The sequence below is a fragment of the Agelaius phoeniceus genome, chromosome 1 (genome assembly GCF_051311805.1).
Source record: "Agelaius phoeniceus isolate bAgePho1 chromosome 1, bAgePho1.hap1, whole genome shotgun sequence".
Classification (NCBI taxonomy): domain Eukaryota; kingdom Metazoa; phylum Chordata; class Aves; order Passeriformes; family Icteridae; genus Agelaius; species Agelaius phoeniceus.
In genome coordinates this window covers 39,811,426-39,833,974 of record NC_135265.1, presented here as the reverse complement: position 1 = coordinate 39,833,974, position 22,549 = coordinate 39,811,426, and the positions used below count along the sequence as shown (strand labels likewise).

At 40.1% G+C, this 22,549-nt stretch overlaps 1 protein-coding gene across 7 annotated transcripts in view; it reads right to left on the bottom strand.

Moving 5' to 3' along the window:
- RARB (retinoic acid receptor beta) overlaps positions 1-22,549 on the bottom strand; it is a 320,712-nt gene that overhangs the window by 91,564 nt on the left and 206,599 nt on the right. For 6 of the 7 annotated variants that reach the window (XM_077176831.1, XM_077176829.1, XM_077176826.1 and 3 more), the window contains one exon: positions 1,372-1,458. The exons of the other annotated variant lie outside the window; for it this stretch is intronic. In XM_077176831.1, coding sequence (XP_077032946.1) covers positions 1,372-1,458 — 87 coding nt within the window. The remainder of the gene's footprint in view (positions 1-1,371; positions 1,459-22,549) is intronic. 7 annotated transcript variants of the gene reach the window in all.

Sequence of the window (22,549 nt, the reverse complement as noted above, 5' to 3'; positions counted from 1 at the left end):
AACGAGGAGGAGGGGAAGGGGGTGGGAAGTAAAAAAGCGGCGTTTTCAGCCGTTGCAGGGAACGGAGAATTTGAAAATTCCAGCTCAATTTGCTGAAAGTTCTGTGCCCCCCTCCCTCCCTCACACACACACACACATTCCTTTCCTCCCCGGAGAGGCCACGAGCGAGGCGCAGGCGCTGCCGCTGTTCCAGAGCCAGGGACACGGGCTTCGCCCCAGCTGCTGGGCTGGCGGGCCGGGCTTGGGAGCAGCCTCATCCCGGCGCTGCCCGGCACACGCCAGCGGGGACCCCTCTCAATACCACTCGCAGGGACTGCGGCCGGTGCCAGCAACATTCCCAGCGGGGAATCGCAGGGGCCCGTCCCTCATGGGAGGGAGGTGGGGGGCGGTCAGGCCCCATCTCTCCGCACCATCCATCCCTCACCCCGGCTCCTAAGTCACCCAGCGCTCCCTGGCTTCCCCGATGGGTCAGATTTGGCACTGCCCGGGAGGGTCTGTCCCCAGGACTGCGCCCAGGGCAGGAAGCAGCCACGCATCCCCTCTTCTCCCTCCCCAGCCCCGCCGCCGCCGGGTCCTGCCTGTCTCTGATTAGCAGAGAGGGGCTGGGGCCGCTCGTGTAGCCCCGGAGGGGCTGTATCGGCTTTCAGAGGGCTAATGAGCCCCAGCTCCCCGGGAGGGGCGAAAGGCCACGAGCTAATCCATGGGGGACAGGACCCAGCCCATGGTGCTGAGCGGGGAGACCTCCCTGGGGCAGGCGGCCCCGGCCAAGCCCTCACGGCCACTCTGAAGGCAAGGGGCTGCTCCCACCCACTAAGGTCCGTGCTACACCACGCTGCCGACAGCCCTCCCTCATGGCCGGTCTAGGTGTCAATGGCTTCCCAAGGCTGCGGCCACGATGCCACAGCCAGCCCTGTGCGGGCCCACCACTTGCATGAAGCCAGCAGAGAGCTCGGTGCTTTTTAGGTAGGTAACTACCTTCTCCAAAATTCTGCTCACCAAGAAAGACTCCATGAAGGCTTCCACCAGTTCTTATTCCTATGGACAATTTAAAAATTAAAAACAACAGCCTGGAAACACTCCCTCCGCCCCAGTGGGAAGGACATGAGCTCAATAGCCACATGCATGCTTTAATTTTACATGAATAAGCCAAGCCACCTCAGCCCCAGCAGTGAGCATCATCCAGGAGCAAGGCGCACAGGAGCCTTGCTTCCCTGCTCCAAAGCAAGCTCAGTTGCAGAAATTAGAAAACTGAACACTTGATTATTGCTCATTTCTTGCAAAGCCCTAGGTAGGAGTTGGGCAGAGAGGGGCACACTGAGCAGGCATGGCACACCATTGGCGACCGTAAAGAAACGCTGGAGAGAAACTCACCCTGGGACCTGCGCAGCCACTTTAATGGATGTGGTGTCCCCTCTCCACAAAAAGTCCTTTGATGAACCGAAAGCTCTCTGACAATGCCTGCAGATTGTATTAACAAAACTTTTCACACAGATTCAAGAATTTACAAAAAAACCCCAAACCACAGAACAAATCCCCCACACAGCACACACACTTGTTCCCTGAAACTGATATACCCACATTGAAAACCAGCGGCCAGCAAAAAGACCTGCTGCAATCTGGAAGAGAATCCTTTTGAAGAGATTAAAACAAAAGCTTTTCTTAGCCTCCTTCTCCCCTCCACGGGAGAGCTGTAGTTGTCCCTGCAGCAGGCAGCCTCTCTTTCCCTCTTCCCTTCAGGCAGAAGAGTTACAAATGCCGGAGTTTAACAGCGTCTTTTTAAAGGACTTTTTAAGGACTTTCTCAGCCCTTTGGGGTGTCCTCCCCCAGCCTGAACTCCTGCAGTTGAAGAAGCCCCTGACACTCTCTAATCTAAAATTTATGCACAGCATACGCTTACTGAAAAAGCCATACTTCAGGGAAGGCTTGTTTAAACTATCTCAGCACAGCAAAACAGTGTTTGTTGCATTAAAATAGCCAAGTGGAAAAGTGGCTAAACTTTTTTTTTTTTTTTTTTTTTTTTTTTTTTTTTTTTTTTTTTTAAATCTTGGCTGGCTACATTGCTACAGTTTTGTTTGGAATAGCAAAGCTAAATTAACAGACAGTTATTTTCTAACCAGACGACACAGGATGCACGAGAAATTTGGAATACGTAATGTATCACCACAAAAATAACTGGAAAGGATGACACAAAACACAGTATGTTTTTTTCAGTCTCCAATTTAGGGAGAAAACAGCTTTTAGTGTGGACCAGAGTTCTTGGAACAGTTAAAGCTTATGCCAAGAAAAACATGTTGCATATGTGAGTTAAAAGTAAACAGAATCAGACAAACAGAAATACAGTTATGTTTATCTTATTAGCAGTCTTATAATACTGTATTCAAAAATATTACCTGTTGGTTGTACCTCAAAATGTAGAGTGGCAGCTTCTGAAAGTAAATGTCGGGAAGTGACACTTAAGTGTGTATGAATTGGAAAAAGACTGCTTTTTCTCACTGTATCAAAATGAGCCAGGTACCTCATCCTGCTGTGTTACAAATAATACTTGCACTAATGCTTATATTTATTACTAAATGCACACATAATTTAAAAATTCCTCAAATAGCCTAATGGTTTGCTCACAACTATTTCTACAATACAGTAACCAATGCATGTCTGATTTCACTTTAAATAGCAAAACACTTGTTTTTCTTCAACAGAGTATCAGGAAAAGCTACATTCATAAAATGGGGAGCATTTTCTAATTTAGATCAGAACTAATCATAATTATTGTGCTAACTAATAGCCCTCTAGTTCAAATGCAACCAAAGCTAAGTGTTGCCACATATTTTAAATGGCCATCCAGCACCCATAGAGGTGAGAGGAGGCAACAACTCTCCAATATCTTTGACTTTGTCCATGCAAAGAAACTGTGGTTTCACATCAGTGCTTTGATCTGTTTTCTCTCAGACTGTGATAGCAGAAACTTTACAATAAACATATTCTTAGCTATAAATGAAATAAAAAGCACAAGTTCAAGTCAGAAATCTATTTCCTCTGGTGTTACTGTATATTTGTCAGTGTGACATAGCACATTTGAAACCCATAATCATAAAACAAAAATTTACAGCCAAGGTTTAGGGTCTACATCTGTTTCTCTGGTTTTTGTACTGCAATTACCCACTGGACAATTCAGAAAGCAGCACTATGAATCATGTACTGCACACATGGTAGTGCTGGTCACTTTTTTGTTAGTACAAGAGGCTGAGGATGCCATAATGTGCTTCACTGAGAGAGAGAGCATTAACTAGAATTAGGATGAGTGCACCAGGCTCTCTAATAAAAATGACTTTACTAGAAGCAACAGAGCACTTCTGGAACATTACAGGCATATTTATAGCATGGAAAAATTAAGAAGTGCATGCAGAAATTCTCCCCAACTAAGTACCTTGGGGGAAGCAGACTTTTTTTCTTTTGCATGCATTTTACTATTAATCAAATGTAGCACTCTCTTGAAACAGTTTTGACAGCAGAGTAAATGGTTACTAGTGAATGATGTGTGTGTTTAAGCAGTGAAAGCAGAGACAAAGTGATGTTTTCTTCTACTCCCTAGGCAAGAGCTGACACTAAGCTTGCTGCCTCAGCTTTGATACTCACAGATTCCTTTGTGTCAGTTGCTGGGAGAATCACTGGCAGTTCACTAACCCTGCCTCACACACAGGGGCTTTGATTTTTTACCTCTTCATTGACGATAGATGTTAATATGAAACAGTACTTGCCTGCCTTGGCAGTTTTTTCTTTTCCCTTCCCCCAACTGGTGATACAAATCTGAAAAATCTGAAAACCTGAATTCCCCCTTCACGACATGTAGTTTTTAGCGTTGAAGGATGTTTTCTTCATGTCTCGAGCACATGAATGGTGTCAAAAAATTATGGGGAAGAAAATCACTAGGTCACAAGAGAATGGCTGAATATTTAAAACTCTATAAGGTAGTCCTAGGAAATGGGTACCAACTGTGAGCAAGAATTGCCCTGAAGAAAGTAAACCAGTAAAATTACTGGCATGAAATGGCACAAATGACATGGAAAAAACATGAAATACAGAGAAATTAAGTAAAAAGGGGGTTTCTTCAGTCTGCTATACACTACTATGCACAGCTTGCAATGGCTGAAACAGGAATTTGCACTAAGAAGAATTATTTCAGGCCTGAAATATAACAGCAACTGGCGAAAGACAATTCAGTGCAGACCAGTATTTTATTTTAGATGGGAATAGCAGAGTTAGTCATCTCCAGACCCAGAACTCAGGCATGCAACCAGTTTGCAAATCACTTACTGATAAAGGCTTTTTGTCTGTTTTAATCAGTGGATATGTATTTGTAAAGATGCCTTTAAAGCTGATTGCTTAACTTAAAGGCTATAGAAATAATTAATCTCCACAAACTTGAGCATACAACCATGTTTCTTAGAATCCATACAATCCTTTGGCCTGGAGCCAGGGGAGAACTGCCCTACATGATAAAACTGGGAGTTTATCTGGCTTAGCAATCCATTTCTAAGAGTGAGTGCTACTAGATCTTTCTAAGGAAAATACAGGAATCCCCAGTGATTGGTGAAGTATAACTCACCCATAGGTCCTCTAATAGCCTATTCTCTAGCAGCAAATCACTTAAGCATTAAGGCATGAGATTTAATATCCCTTCCAAATTTTTTTTTGTAATGGCCTTGATATTCTACATAGTCCTATATAGCCAATGTCTTTTTGGATTGTGACAAATTTCATAGTTCTGTGACACAGATGTAGATAGTAAGTTATTAGGGTTTGAGATAAAGAAGGGTAACTTTTAAAAAACAGACAAACAAACAAAAAACCACTGTAAAACTCATCCACGTTGCAAATAAAGGAGAGAGACCAAACTGCACCTTTTTGAGGCCCCAAAAGCTGATGGCTCTAGGCTCCTGAAAGGTTGGCAAAGAGGCAATGACATCACATGCATGAAGAGGGGACGACATGCATTTTTGAAGGACATAAAAAGAAAAGAACATTATTAGATTAAACACTGGCTATATATTGAATCTACACTTGCTGTTTATGAGGATCCTGCAGTGCAAACACCACTGCTAAATGGTTGCCAAAAAAAAAAAAAGATGAAAAAAAGGTTTGCTTCATTTTGTTTAGTTTTTAAATTACTAGAAACTGCTGTTTCAAGGTTTAGCCAAGAAAGAGATTTTTACTGTTAGCTTATAAATCCCTCAAAACATAGAATTATAATGGAAATGCTGAGGTAACTGAGTGCCATGCATGGCACTGACACATTGCATTATATAAGCCAGGGAGAATGAAAGTTGGGACATCTATAAAATCTAAGCAGAATCAAGATGTATGAAAGAGCAGAAGAGCAAGTAGAAATGCTGAATATTAAACTGCAGAGAATACTACTACTAGCAATAAAGTTTCCTATATGCTGAATATGCTTTTGGTTGGCTGAAGGCAAAAGAGCATAGAGCTCCATTAAAACTAAAACAGAGATTCAGAAAGGCTGTTCAAGTAACTACTTTGTTTCTGCCTTTTTTAAGGAGGTTAAAGAAAGAGGTTAAAGCAGGAGGTTAAAGAAAGTTACCTAACAAAAAGATAGTATTTCCTGATGGTTTGATATCCTGAAAGGTGTCTCAGAATGTATAAATAAATAATCTGAGAACATGCAGAATAAATGGGAGTTCCAAACATAGGCATATTACCACCCCAGCAGAATCAGAATATAAACTGGGACAACTGTACTTCTTCTATAGATTCACTAATTGCAGCTTAAACTCTTGATGAAAAGTTAGCCCTGATGAATTTCTTCTAGAAGAAGACGAAAGTTACCAAGCAGTGATTGGAACTCCAGCTCAATATATACATATATCCTAACAAAGACTAACCTTACCCTAAGGCCTATTTCATTTAAGTCAGACTTAAGCAGTATTTAAGGCTTGTGCTCCTGCACTGGTGACAAGGATAACCCCTATAGAGGGATGGCAGAGGCCTGAGAAGGCTGAAATACACTTGAGTGGAGCTCTGGTCACATAAAGCCCAGTGCAGGTGGGACTGGATTATGCCATGAATGTAAACTGCAGTAGACCCACACAGCAGTTTGACATGCTTATTAATGACAATCCAGTTCCCACTTAGCTAGCTCCCAAACCTACATCAAACACTGAAAGAACAGCCCAGTATCCTATCTCTGGGTATCTTAGAAAGAAGAATGAAGGGGTGACTGGAAAATGTGTTGGCATTGCTACCTGGCTAGCAGGGGTACTGACAGCAATGACAATGTGGTGACATTGCCTGAAATCTGCTGGTAATGATGATCATCATGCCAACACCTCCACTCTGCCTGTTGCCCTAATGCACTGCACTTTCACACCTTTGTTTCTGTCATGCAGATGTGCTTTCTGTTTGGGAACAGCCTGTGTAAATAAATGCTGTAAATGAGGTAGAATTACCCAGAAACTGAGGTATATATTTAGCAAATCGATATCTGGGTTTTTTTGTAGAACCCGTGCCATCAATAATGTGTGAATTAACTGAGGGCACATGTCTTCTGAGGGACACTGTTATCACTGTAACTTTATTGATGTAGCCTGAAAAGTAAACTTTACTAATAGGGTCAGTTTTACAAGCATACAGGTTATCATAGTGCAGCTACTGTTGAGCACGTAAGGGATTCTGTATATTCCTTTTATACTACAGTAACTGGGCTGTGACAAGTTATACTCTTTCAAAAAGGAGCAACTGCTTCCTCCCCCTATATTGTTACATCAATGTAACATTCAAACACAGATGAGATCTCAGGAAAAGTCAGGCTGGGCTGGACCTTACTTGCATTCAGAACAAGCAATCGCACCATCAATGACATCCAGTCTGAAATGTTCACAAGATGTTTCCTGGTTTTCAAACTCTACTAGAATATACTTATCAAAGTGTTCTTTGGTGCATTCCTCAAATTCTATTTGACTTGTGCAATTTAAGCCAACAAAGAAAAATACGCATGGTCCCAAGCTGCTTCGCTAAGCTATCCACATGATTAACTAGGTCTGCAAATTCTCATACCCTTAGATTGCAAGGCTCCCATAATGGACCACAGAAGGGATTGAATGTCCACACATATAATGTCCATGTTCAGGGAATCACAACTGACACACATGCTTCAATCAAAGACAAGTTACAGAGCTGGTGTGCAATTAGCACACTGCCCTAGGCTTTGTGCAGTATCATGGATTTTTTGCCCTTTTGGGACCTTTAGTCCAAATATAGTGGTGGACATGCAAGCTGGTCTCTAAGCATGTGCTGGTCCCTCAGCATATCAGGCTTGACAGATCTATAAAACTATCAAACTAGTTTTGCATAAACTAGACCAAAACCTCTTCATTTGGGCATCTTGACCCTTCTTCTGACTGAAAAGTTCTGCACAGACCTTGTCATCACACTGAAAGAAACCACTTCTTTCAATCCAATCACAGTTTTGAGCAAGCATCCTCAAGAACAGGCTTTTCATTCAGGCGACACTGATCTTCCACATATTGTTATCAGACTATTAGAAAAACAGACTTACTTGACTTCATATGGAGACATGGGAAGAAGAATGTGTGTTCTGTCCTTTGCCAAATGGCTTTGAGATCTTACCCTTACTGCATCCATCTCTTCTATCTTGGGCATGAAATATCCCAAAGGGACATTTGCTCCAGAGAGCAATATCCCAAAGAGACAGTTGCTCCAAAAGACAGGGTTGGGCCCAAGCTCTTTCAAGGAATTTTCAAGATTGTTGGATGGGTAAAGAAAGTCTGAGTCTATAGAAGCTTTAGTTACAAGAAATGCATGTGCACAATCTTAATCCTAAGAAACGTGTAGTAATTCTCCCTAAAAAGTACAGCCAGTTCTTATCCCCAGTGAGATCTTAAACAACAAGTTGGTGTGTATGTGCTAATTAAAACCTTAAAAACCAAATCCAATCCAAAACTTGTTGGATTCTTAAATTTGTCTAAAATTGTTAGGTATTTCATTTTATTTTATTTTATTTTATTTTATTTTATTTTATTTTATTTTATTTTATTTTATTTTTTACACAGACTTACTAAGAGCAGAAGGGCACACCGCTGATACTAAAGCCTATACTACTAGCTGAACAATGCAGGAACATTATGTCACTCAGAGGTAGAACTTCACAAGCATGCAAGAGAGGCTAAGAGCTTTGCCAACAGAAATTATCAGCCAGAACCTCACTGGAAAAAATGAGGCACAAAGATCTAAGTGAAGTGTAAAACTCACTGAGACTTGAACGACATGTTGACAGATACCACTCCACTCTCTTGCTTCCTATCAGAACCCAACTGCCAAAGCTGAGATTCCTAAGCAGTGTTTTTACAGGCTAGGCTTAGTCTCTCCCTCATCTTATCAGTAGCCTTCAAAGGGACTGTGGGTGGATCTCCTCCAGAGGGGAAAAAAAAAAATAAAACAACAAAAAACCCTCAGAAGTGCCACCTCTTCCATACAAATATATTGGCGCAACCACTGAGACTTTGCTTGAGTTGAGAAAACACACCTGGCTCTTCTAAAGGAGAAATTACAGAATTCATGCTTCAGCCCTCAAGCCTTGAGTGGCCTTAGAGAAGAGGAATAGCTAAGGAGAGAGTCTAATCAGGATGCAGGGAAAATCAATACTCGCTTCTTGAAATGCCTTAGGCAGGAAGGAACAGTTTAAGGTTGAGACATTTTTCTGCTCTTTGCGCAAGAAAACGTGCTGAAGACTGCACAGGTGAGAACAAAAAGGTAGGAGAAGGCTTTCAAGAAGACTAAAAGCAATCCAAAGCATGTTATACCCTAAAGTTCTTTGGGAAATCTTATCTTTTAAAAGTTTCCTGGTTTTGCTGCAGAAGAGATCTTTCTATACACCACTCAAAGTTGTCCAAAGTAACATTTTCAGGGATAAAAGCACACCATTGTACTGTTATTTTCTGACTTTGGTGTGGAATACAATTATTTAAGACTCAGTGGGAGAGTATGAAAGGAGCAGGAGTGTAATTCCAGTTCAGGAAAAACTCCAATAACTGACAACAAGTAAGAAACACAAGATAGATGCATTGTATTGTAGGGGTGAGTCCCATTGGCTGGAAACCCTGACTCTCCCAGCAGGACTCAGTTACATAGCAACTCCTGAGGGCAGATTAACCCTTTCTCAGTTAACATATCTGGAATGATTTAAGAGACCTTTTCCTTCCTCTGCTACAGAATAATTTCATAGGTTTGCAAAAATGGTTTGGTAAAAAATGAGTTGAGTGCTACCAGGGTAAAAGCAAAGCTATCTGACTCACCACAGGATACTGATGGTGCAACGAACAGAGAATGCAGGGAATTCACATCAGTCTAAACAATATTTTACATCATCAGATTTTGTGACATATGTAAAACACAACATGTATTTCTCATCAAAAAGTTCATGCTTAGTCTGTGGGAACCTTATCCAGACTGCATTTATCAAGTGCCAGAGGTCTTTCTCACCCAAATTCTGCCCACTCATTGACTTCTGTCTACATAATTACTGAGGAATTAGAGTCCTCAGCTGGAATAGATAGTACTTAATTAATCTAAAAGATAATTTTTCACCATCAGATAATGTGTTGCTTTCATTCAGAATTGTACAGGTTGATTGCTGTAAACTCTGAAATAACTCCTGCAAATCTTATAATACTAGTTGGTTTTCTTCTAATAGTCCTTTCTAATTACTGACATCAATTTCCCTGGTTTTGTTTTTAGAACTGCATTACACTTCAGCGTATACATGTCAAATGTAAGCATAAATGTTATATACTATTAGCATAGAACTATTCATGTTATTCTGGTAATCAGAATATAACCTTATATATATTATATATATATATTATAATTCTGGTTATCAGAAATAACCTTATTATGCTTCCAACATAATAAAGTTCAAATCTAAAAAAAAATCAGTATCTAAGACAAAGACTCTTAAAGCTCTCTATTTTTAAAATGTCAGAATTCAGCTACAGTATTCTCTCCCCTGTAAGAGAATTGGGCGGTCCCTGGGGACCAGGAAGGGCACATGTCCTCACTCAGGGCATCCCTGGTGTGGTCACACTTCACTGCTTTGAGCCACAGCTGCACACTGTTAGGGAAAAAGGAACTACTAAGCTTCCAGAGGAGAAAATAAGAGATCAGTCTGATGTGATATTACACTTACTTTCATCTGTCTTCTGGTCACAGTAAGTGAGCTCTATTTTCTCTTTTCTTTCTTTTTACAGGCAGAATTGGACTCATGGTAGAACGGGCATTAAACAATACTTGGAAAGGCAGGCACCAGTGACACAGCCCCAATTCAGAAAAGCAGGGTAAGGCTATAACTTTCCTTTACTCTGGAGGACCCAAGGACACTCTTACCTGAAGGTTAGAGGAGAAAAGCCTTGAACCAGGTCATCTTCTGCTCCTCTTCCCCCCCCCACCATTCTCACACACAGCAGGTCCTGTAATCCACACCTCCCACCAACATCTCTTTGTGAAGTAAAATTGCTACTCAGCAGCAGCTCCTTAGTTGCCATTCAGAACAGTCAGAAGAAACCACAGTCCTGGTGAAAGTTTCTTTTTTAATTAGGTGCTTTAATAAAACAGATAACGTTTGTGTGTTACTCAAAGGACTGTCTACATGGTTAAGATATACCTTGCTTTTCTAAACATTTCACATTCTAAAAGTTCATCTGCATTTTCTTTCTATGGTTCTCATACGTCACTTGAAAATCCAGATGGGATAGAAAGATATAATTTAAAATTCTATTTAATTTGGCTTCTTGTATTATATCTTGAAAACTCATCTTGAATTACTTAGCTGCTGACTTTCATAAAACTAGGAGTACTAATATAGTGGGTGGGAGATTAGTACAAACAGAGCTACTTCTGAAATATTTTGTAATCTGAAAATTAATTAGGAAGAATCAATTTAATTTATTATTACAGAGTTCTTTAAAAAGTTCATATTTTGCTATCATTATTCACCTAAAACTATCACTGGAAATGTACCCTTTAAAAGGGTAAAACCTGAAGGACCAAGTTCAACATGCTTATGTTTTGTTGAAAGTATGTTTTCATATAAATGCCAACAAAGACCTATCAACTATTTGTGTTTTTCATTAAACTAATGCCTCCCTGCACCATAAACAAGATGGTGCAAAATACAGGTATATTCCCTTGTCCTCCTACAAAGGTAGGTGATATCAAAATAAATTTGCAACCATATCATTATATCAATCTCCAGTATTACTGCATCAGTACTATAACCATAATTAACTAGCTGCAGGTCAAATTTCTAATAAATCTTTAGAAATTAAATGTATAATTTGTCAAAACCACATGTCTTCATAAATTGATTATTCAGAATTTAGAAGCTTTTTAATTAGGAAGAAATTTATGCAATACCATGTGTAATAATTACAAATCAGCTCTTCTGTGATATTTTTGTACATCAGCAAAAATTAAAACATTGGAAAACATTACCAGGTCATTGCAGTATTTCAATGTCAAAAGAAACACATAGTTTAAATGTAGAGGTTAAAGATATTTTCCCGTATCTTTTACATCTTATATAGCTTTATGATCTCAGAACTGGAATCATTAACCAAATACAAAATCAATGAGAAAAAGATCTAATCTGACCGTTTTCAAGCACAGAGTCACTAAAAATGATTTATGCCACTGTAACACCTTTTTTCCATGGTTCTATAGTTTTACTAAACAGCATATATTCTAAGTCAAACTTCCATTTTATGGTACACTAAACAGTATTTTGCCTTTCTCATCCCTTTCCAGCTAAAATTCTGAAAGAGTTTAAAACTTTCAAACATCACCTTTGTAACAAGTGGCAAGATGACGGGTACAGCCCTGGCTGCCAAACAGAAAACTAGAGAAAAAGAAAGTTAAGTGATATTCGTTCATGGCACACAAGAAGCAAAAATTATACCCCAGCTCCCCTGCTCTCCCCTCCCATGCTTTCACCACAGGCCTATTCAAACTCTGCACCCCCACAAGGGCTCTGGGTACTTCTATCAACATTTCATAGGAGAAGATTTTTTTTGACAGAGAACACAAAAGCTGCTTTGTGTGAAGTCTGGACACTTTTTTTCTACCTAATAAAAACATGAATAGAAGTGGGACCTCAGCAAGCATATGGCAGAAAGTCTGGACTAACTGAAAAAAAGGGGCCTAGAAGAGTTTGCTCTCTGTCATTCCCCACCGTGTTTACTGGTGAATGTATATGGTGTAAATAAGGAGTATGCAGAGCAGTCCATAATGGAACATTGTTTATGTGCACATCCTGGCAAATGCATATACAGCATGGAGGCTATTTCCAAGCAGAACATAAACACAAAAGGGGAGTGATGACAAACAAGTATTCCAAGGCAAGAAAAATGTTATTCCATATACAAACCAAACAAACTAAAGTGGTTTCTCCCCTGCTAGGATCCAACTGGCAGATCTCAGCTGCACACACTATGTAGCTGTTAAAGAAATGAGAGACATTCCAGGCTAACTGGTTGGCTTTCTTTTTCTTAAGAGACCTTATTATGCTCCCCATATTAAAAAGAAAAACACAGTTAATATTTTATTTTACTCTCTTGCAAAAACACAACAAAACAAAACAGCCCTTTCTTTCAGCCTGAATAGGAGCTGGGGAGATAGAGCTGATGCCAAGAAAACACCGTAAGGAATTAAGTCACAGCTTTTCTATTTCAAGTTCCCACTGAAAGATAGAGATGGTTCTTTCTTCTTCAGGTCTCTCTGACAAACCTATTACATGGCTTTAGCAAGTGACACCAGTGTCACAATAACTTAGAGGTTTCATGCTCCTGGCAGAATTTTTTTTCATTTAATCATTACTCATATAAAGAAAGAGGGTTTAGAAAATCCAAGTCCCTGCAATTTCAAGATAGCAAACCAGGGGGATAAACCATTTTTTGTGTGCTTACTTCTGGAGAATGGAGTATCGTGCTTCGACAGCCGCTATGTAAATAAATGCCTGTAATTTTATTCCTTTAAAACTAATTTCAAACACCCAACTAAAGGAGGAAGAAAAGTTGACAAGACAGTAGAGTGACAACAAGAACCACAAAAAGTCAACTGATAAAGCAGAGCTTTTTAAATAATTAATAGGCCTTTTTAGGATATTGGACATCAGAAGCTAGCAGCTTTAGTAGGAGATCATGGGAGGTCCAGAACAAAAATACTCTGTAATGTCCTACACAGAAATGCAGAGCCAGCCTCTGGTTTTAGTCTATTTTAAGATACTCAGAGTGAGCCTCACTTTCTCTAAAACTCTAGACAGACCCAAAAAATTTGAAATACAAGTGTTGAACTGGGGTCTGCACCTATAAGCAAGATTTCTGCTAGTCTGTCAAAACCTGGATGCAAATGTCCCATGCTCAGCCTTTATGAATGGAACTTGGGTGCATCACTCATTGGGAAGTGATAGAGCCTGGGCTGGGAATACTGGTAGTACATTTACAATATATAGACAGTCCTTTATGGAATCATCTTATTCTTTGATTTTCCTTTTTTCGTGTATCACTTCTATTATACAAGACCAAAAGAGCCCTCACAGAGCCTTTCGCTGGTGACTGGTTTGATATCAATACTTTTCAATTAAAATCACACTTTAGAATCCAAAGGAGGCTTATTAAATTTTATTATTTTTTTTAATTACCCCTGAATGCACACCTACCTCATCCTAACATGACCTTATGCACGCCCACTGCTTGGGTTTCTCTTCAGCTGCTTGCAGACTTGTATAGAGCCTTCACTGTGCTGCACAAAACAACACATTGCTCATAATTACTCTTGGCTGCATGGACCACTTACAGCACGGTGACAGGGAGGGTGCACACCAATGCCAAGTACAAGCTCCCATGCTCTTTCCTCATTACAGAAGGTATTTCTGGGGGCTGAATACCTTCTGCATATTAGACCTGTTGGCTGTATGAAGGGAAGTTTTTTATGATGTATGCTACACTGGGCAACCGTACGCCAAAGAGGAGGATCTGTGATGGCTGTTGCAAAGCTGAGTCACAGTGGGTGCTCTAAAGATTTTAAACAAAAAAGGTTTTAGTAAGACTCTACATCTTACCACTTAGTCTTAAAGAAAGGTTCTAAACTATGGCAAGAATCTTAAATAATTTTGCCAAATGTATAAACTTCATTGTGAGATTTAAAGAATCCTTTTTATTCTCTTCATCTATTCTCTTCATCTATTCTCTTCAGCTCGCTTGACTGGTGAATCTTAGATGAAGAGAATGAAAAAGTTTTCATCTGAGAAGTTTTCTGCTTTAAGGACTCAGAAGAATGGCCTACAAACATGACCAGACTGGCATGTTGAAAGGCTAGGAAACTGAGGGATAAGGAAGAAGTACTCTAAATTACTAGCACTAAGCCTTTTAATTTGTCTGTCAGCATTAAGATTTAGTTTACATTTGAGGCTGACAACACTGAGCAAGTCAGACATGCTAAAATGAATTCAGGACCTGCAAAAGAGGAAACAAAGGTACTGAAAAGGTACTGCAAAAACACTCTGAGACCAGCTTTGTATTCCTTACTAACTGTTGTCCAAGCTGTGCAATCTTATACTTTGTTGTTTACTGGACAACTACATAAAAACTAGCATTCTTTATATACTCCTCCCATCCCCCCTTTAAATTAAAATTGAGTTGTTATTTTAACCCTACTCAAGTATGTAATATAGTGATGATTGTAAATCTTTGTGATCACAAAATCCCTTTGATTTATCCCTCAGTTTACTAGCTTTAACAAACATAATCCTAAAAACAATACAGAGGAAGATTTTACAGGCCTTCAAATGATGGAGAGGGAGCAGGGAATGACTACATAAGTAAAGCTACAGCTTCAGGGCTCAAGACAATCCCTTTGGGAGGCTTTCTGAATGCCGCTAATAAGGTCCTGCCAGTGGAACCAGAAGAATATCTTCATAAAAAAAGGCCTTCAGTGTGGGAAGATACAATTTTCCAGAAAATTTTTAATAAAAAGTTAATAGATGTGGGACCTGAATCTAACAGTAGACATAAGTATGTCTAAATACATAGGAAAACATGAATATTATTAAAGGTGGCAAGTCCATCCTGCCTACCCCCCACCTCCAGATCTGTAGTCACGAACATGAGGATGTTCAAAGCTTATGTGAAGATACCAGACTCAGCTCTCCAGTGTTAGTGACCATATGGCAACAGCCAATTAAACAGACAAAAAGAATTATTTCCTTTTCTCCTCAGTGTTCCATGCTGTGACAGCCAGAAGAAAATACATGGATATTTATGTCTGCAAAGCAAAGCATATCTGCCTTGTCTATCAGCCTTGGCTTAGCCAAGATGCAGTCACCACCCTGCATCCCAACTGACCCTCTGAATATTTTGAGAATTTGTATTAAACCAACATTTTAGCACTAACTCTCCCATATGAATTCCAGAGGGTCTATGCACAGGCATGACAATTCCTTTTGACTGTACCTACACTCATAAATACAATGGGCCAGAGCTCATTTCCAGCCCTGAGGCTCAGCTTGCATTCAAAGCATCTCCCATTCCATTACAGCACTGACTTGGGGATAACTACAGAGACAGTTCCTCGCTCAGCTGCCCTGATCCACACCTGGCATTGCTGGGGAGAGGAGGCCTGTGTGCTACCTGTCAGTATGGACAACTCACAGAACATGACCTCAGCCCATGCCCTGACCCTGCTTGTTTTTCTGATAGCTTTTGAACCCCTGCAATTCACTCTATCCACCAACATGGGCAGGAACTAAGCAAGTCTGAGAGCTTCCTATGGGTTTTGCTGGCTCTCAGGACAGTTCACCACACTCCAGTGGAGAAAGAGCCCATGTGAGCAGGTGTGAGACTTCAAGCCCATGAGAAGTTCCTGGAAACAAGAACTGCAACAGCCAATGTCTTTTCAAGCATCATTGCTAGCAAAGGGCTGGAGTCCTTCCATGAATGCACTTTGCTGTCTCTGGAGCTGCGTGGTTTGGGGAAGAGCTGCCTCCACTTGGCTAGAAACACTTATGCATCATTTTTATACACTTCCTGGATCCACACAAGAAATTTGATCAACTGCCTTCAGAAGGCACCCAAAAACTTTGTAAGCTTCCAGCTGGCTTGCTTGTTTGCTCATCTCGGGTACTCACATATCGTATATAACATTCCCTTATTAAAAAACACCGAATTTTTATGGGTTTTGTACTGCCTAATATTGAAGCATATATACACTAAGTTGGTGCCTTCAGTGACATCATCCTCCTCCTGACCTGAGATATGGAGATGTATCTGATGAAAGAGCGAAAAGAGTTTTTTATATTTTTCTCTCCTGCGTGTATCTTCCAAATGGGCTTGGGTTACATAGGAGTGATGTAATGCCTCTTTTGAAGACATACTTAAAGGGTCAAATAGTAGGAAAATATAACTTGAGCGCACCAAGAGGACAGTTTATCACATGGGAATTCTGGTCACCTATTTGGAGTTTAACTGCAACCACAACATGCCTCTTAGTACTGGCACAGACACATGAAACTGGAGGTAAGCTTGCTGGGCACTTATATTACATTAGTACAACCAAGTTTTTACTGGTTTCTTATTAGTGAAAAGAAAAGGTGCCATCCTGGTTAGTAAAAATTGCTATGCTTCCCCTAACTGTAAAATTTGGTGTTGAGACAACCCAGATGCCTAAGCTTATCACACCAGCAACAAATTCACTTCTGGGAGGAACCTACCCTACATTTTCTCATTAGTTTGGTCCCAATTCTGTCTATTTATTGGCTAGTCATCATAGCCATCATTACCCTTGCTTTTATCTAGCTAAAAGAACTTTGGTCAAAAAGGCAATCCATTAATATGTTTAGTAGGCTCTCCATGCCCACCCAGAATGTCCATTGTCAACATGGAGACAGGACTGCTTCCAGGGTGAAGGTGTTGGTCACCTAGTTAAGATGCCAGGAGGGAAGGGACACACTCCTTGGCAGGTGTAATGAAGGTCAATCTCTCAGCCAAGGAGCCAAGGCCAGTCAGTCCTTGCTCTGTAACCCTCAGGGACAAGGCAGGCTACAGTACCACACAATGGGCTGGTGGAGAGCTGAGCACTATGGCCAAGGAATAGAATCCTTTCAGTGACCCCACCCAAAAGCAGGAACCCCTGGAAAGCCAACTGCAGTGCACACTTGCTAGACAGAGAGGAAGAAGCTGGCATGAGACTTGACTGTGGAAAGGGGACTTTGAACAGCAAAATCTCTAGAACTTAATCTGTCAGAAGCACAGTGCTACTGCAGCTTCCTTATCTTCAACAGGGTTTGTTCATGTTCAGCACATTAACATGAGACCACCTCCTAGTTAACAGGGCTGACAGCAACAGCAAATACTTTATCACTATATAGAACCATTTAAAATCAGACAGTGCTGGAGGTTGACAATATAGGCTTAAACACCCTCCTGAGCTAATCACACTGCTCCTAGGGCAAAAACTATGAAAGAAATATGACACTTAAGCACAAAATTGACATATTCTGCAGAGGAATAGATGGAGTTATTGAGCAGAACTTTTTTAAAGCATTTCTCTGAACTCAATTATGATCTCAAAATGTATATAATCTGTTGGGTTTGCATGACATTTCCATTGCTGATAAACTATGTTCCAATATATCAGGCAGAGGATGGCCTACCTTAAGTTTAAAGTTCTAAATGTCAGGTTCTAATTGACTGTTTAAAGTTCTAATTGTCAATTTTAATGGATGGCTAGTAACAAAATTTGCAGCCCTCTGTTAGGGGAAAAGAGCCTAGACAGAATTATAGGAGCAAAACAAAAATTATATATAAAGCATTTTCCATAACTATTTGTGTTTTAAATTCATGCCTTCAAAGCCAAGTGCATGCCACTGGAGTGAAGGATTTAACAGTTGTGGGTTTCTGTTGTTGTTTTTAAGAGTTAGGGATACTGGGATTGCTCAGTCTATAGAGAAGTCAGTGTAGTTGGAAAAGTGGGTGAACAAACATCTTTACTGCCACAGCAAACAAAACCTGATACTGATTTTTCTTTTCCATGCTGTAGATGTCATAAAAAGCAACAAAGATGTAATTCCACTGGAAATAATAGTTACTTTGAATTGTTGCTGGTCAAATATAGCAGAATTAGACCTGACACGAAGGCAGAAGAACAGCTCTGCAGCTGCATTTATGCAAGAAAATAGTAACATAATATATCCTTTACTTAAGAACCCTACCAAATATTTAAACTCTGACATAAACTAGTTTTCCTGCTAAAAATTTGTTGCTGAATTTTCAGGGCCACAGTAGGCTTTCAGATAGTATGATGTAGTATTAGTATGAATTTGGGCCAGCATTTTCAAACCAAACATTTAAAGCTAAGATAAATATCTTTTTATGTGCCAAGTATTTATGGTTCACAGACACACTGGTAATGACTGAGGTGGGCAGGACAGATCCACTCCAGCAGTGAATTTTAGGGATGCAGCCTCGGTTTGCATCAAACTAAGGTAACTATGCTGCTGATCCACAATCACAACATGAAAAGACAAAGGTCTCTAGAAATACTCAGTCTCATATAGGTGGAAACAGAGTAGCAAAGTTTGGTCAGTAACTTGGGGGCTAGTCTGATCCTGGCATTAGCAAAATCTTTTTCATGAGACCTAAACAATCAAAAAAACCAGTATCAACTCACAAAATACATGGCAGTATTAGAAGTTAGGAAAAAGGGCATAAATCACATTTGAGCCAGAGGAAAATAAGTACCATGAGAAGTAGTACTTTTTGCTGGTTTAGTTTTTGTTTTTGGACAGCTTTATTTATACACAGGTTGAAAAAACACTATAAAAAGTTTTAACACAAGCGGGTTTTTAAGGTGATCTCTATCTAAGACAAAATTTACATTTCCATTATCAGTCTTAAATCTTTCCTGAGAGTCTGAAGGCCAAAGCAAGTTTCTAATCTCAGCCACTGTCTACACGACCCATTCAAAAAGAAACCCTCAAAGCTCAGGCTCCTTAAATCAACTCCATTTGGTGCAAGGCTGGGTTTCCTGCTTGTTTGCTTTTGGCCTTCCTGCATATTGGTTCAGGACTTAGGGCCGAGCTCAGCTGCAGAGATAATGCAAAATCAGAACGATTCTTTTCCTCTGGCTGCCAAGGAAATCCCTGCTTTAGATTAGAAAATAACTAATGATTTTGTGTCCCTGTATGCTTTGGAGTAGGGCCCCTTATTTTATCTACATGGCAGCTACCTGTCAACGTGTGGTGCTTGGAGTAGCGCACTGGGAGTTCATACACACCAAGACTATCTAAACAGACCATTAAGTGCTAGTAAAGTAACACATGTGAACGACAGGTCAATAAATTTTAAACAACTTATGTTCACTGCAAAGACCTGGCTGTTTTAGAACAAGCTGTGTTTACATAAAATCAATTTTTACAAGCATCTAAATAATTAGGGAATATACGGCAATAATAATTATATTCTAAGTTCAATATAATAGTTCCAAACAAATTCAATGTATCACTCGCTTGTTTACACAATTCCTCCCCCCTCCCTTCCCAGGTCTTGCTTCTTAAATAACTCCTCCTCTTTACAGAAGATGTTCAAATTCTAACTTGTGTCCAAATGAGATGGAGCTGTTACTTTTTAGACTAATGCACCCCGATGCTCACCCCACTGCATATGTATGTGCAAAATGACTAAGAGGTCAGTAAATCACAATTCTAACCCATGTTGTTATTTTACCCTTTCTAAAAATATTTGCCAATATTTATTTAAAATCAAATTATTTATCCAGAGCAATCTATGCATTAACAGAAACTTAGTATTATCCAAATTCAATTTTGATAATCAAAAATTCAAAATCTTTGGATTAAATGATGGTTGAGATTTCAACTTGCCGTTCTTTATACAATATCAGTCTATTAATTTAAAAGCTGCATATGCATACTTAAATAAACATACACACATGCCGCATGTGCTCACACCCAATTGCAAGTAGATGGCAAATAAAAGAACCCAAATTTCACAATAAAGACTAAACTAAATGTTATCCATAGCTACAATGGCAAAGACACTGGCAAACTGATTTACAGGGCTGAGTTTCCACTTCATTTTTGTTGCTTTTCAGCTACAGGCAAGAGAATTTAGCATGTTGTGAGCACTATAAATTCACATTTGCCACAAGAACCCATGATGCCATCTGTTCCCTGGAGCGTTTACATAAAGTATGCCAATGCAAACCATCTGCAAACTGTTCTTGCATGCGAATTCTTGTGATAATGCAATGTGGTACATTTGCAATTTCAAGCAAAGACCACTTGAGCTTCTTTGTAATTGCCATGCTTAACTCAGATGTTCTATAGAAACCTCTTTAGAGCAGGATTGTGGGGTATTTTGTCGGTGGTTTTGCTGAAGTCCTTGATGTTAACTCTTTACCATTGTTTTCAAGTTTCATTACTGCAAGATAATGGTGCACCTTAAGGTAAGGGTGAAAGGAGGGAACACAGAGGAGCGGGACATCCTCCATTCCCTTGAGCTAAAGACTTTTAAACAAACTCTCAGCCTTTTGGAAACGAGAGCAAGGCCTTTGCTATTTATATTAAGAACTGAATTGTATGAGCTGTGGGTTTGCAAAGCACTGCAGTTCTTTCTATCCACTGCAAGATTATATCTCAGTTTCTCCTTTTCACAACTCACTTTTTTTTTCTTCTTGCTATTTTAAAAAATTGATGGGAAACAAAATGCTTATGAATTACATGCTGATATGCACTGATATTGTGAGCAGCAGTGGAAATTTTCTGAAATAGTAATGATGGAAACTACACTCCCCCCAACAGCAGAAATATCTGCAGAGCCCCCAGCAGTTGAGGCCCTGGTCAACTCTTTGCCAAACGGATTAATTACTGAGCCTCTAAACCATTTTCTAGGTTTCTCCACTTGGAATCTAAAATTTAAATTACCATTTCTCTCCCCACACAGTGAATTCGAATGTAGAATTCCCTATCTTGGATCAAACTAGCTACTCTGAGTAATCTGTGTGCATGTGTGCTCTGCTTCCTTTTCTGATTTGCCATAAAAAGGAGCGGCCAGTATCACCTCTTAGTCATACTTCTTTAGGTAGCACGATTTCACACTTCTGCTGCTACCATATATAATATAACTTCGCTCTTCCCTACTACTCAAACATGCCTTTAGTAAAAGCCACTCAGGAAAACAAAGATCTGGCGGAGCTTGGGTGACACCCCTCAATTAGCCAGCCTGACACATGCGGCACGCCTGCGCTGCCACCGCCACTCTCCAGCTACGAGCCCAGCTGACTCCAGTGCATTAGCTGATGGTTGAGAGTGTATTATAGACTGACTCTAGAAACGATTAGCAATACTTAAAAGATTCAATCAGCTTGTAATTTGGCTCAGAATGCACTTGTGCTCTATGAAAATGACAGTCTGAGTCTTCCCCACTCTGTGAGTGTTACTACTGGGAAGTTTCTCTTGACAGCTATGCCCATACATCAGCCTTAAACTAAATTCTAGTAAACCTTGTTCTGAGATTTTAATTTCTATAACTCATTCACTCCAGACAATGTTAAAAATTGTGAAGGGTGTCATAAATGATGTAATTAACTTTGACAGAGAGTTTTCTTTTGTTTACATGCAGAGGCTTTATTTTCCATTATCTTGTTTTTAGTAAAGGAAGAAGCAAGCAAGAGCTGACATACATATATGGTGCACATCACATCCCTCCCAACATTTCTACAGCCAGTGAATGTCAATTTTTAGTTCCAAATCTGCCTTTCTTCAGCAAACCTGCTTCCTAGCTCCCTCCTGAGCCTCTGGGACTAGTAGTCACCCCAGGTTGTTTTCCAGAGTGGGTTATGTCATGCTTTATTGGGAGTTTTCAGCACGCTCAAAATTTAAACAAAAGAAAAAAAGAGATTATCGAAGTAGCAGAAATACCTGAGCTTCTCTGCGTGTGGTAGCTCACTTTCACTGAGCAAGCCCCAACAGCATCTGTCACTAAAGCAATGGATTGTTTTGCTCAGACATCTGTGGGTCACATTATTTCACAAGGCTGCAGCAAGAGGGGAAAGTAAAACTGAGGCAGGTTATTAATCACTTACCGTTTCCTGTACGACATAGAGGAAATAATCAAGCAGTAGAGTGGGTTATAAAGGGAGATTCCTGAGAAACAAAAATACGCACTTCATTTAAGGCATTGCAGGAGGCCGTGTGATAGAGGCAGATTCAGTTTGTGGAAATTTGGCTTTATTTTATTTATGAGATTAAGTAACTGACAACAGCTGCCACATCTAAATGAGGGTATGATGGCATTCACCCAGCAACTGAGAAGAGCAGCGCTTCGGATTTACAAGTCTTCTCCATTCATATCCAAAAAGCACAGGGTTTGCAGGGTGGAACAAGCCCAAACTACTCTCAGTGATATTACACGACCAGATCTGGAGGGAACTTGCCCCATATAAATTAATGCCA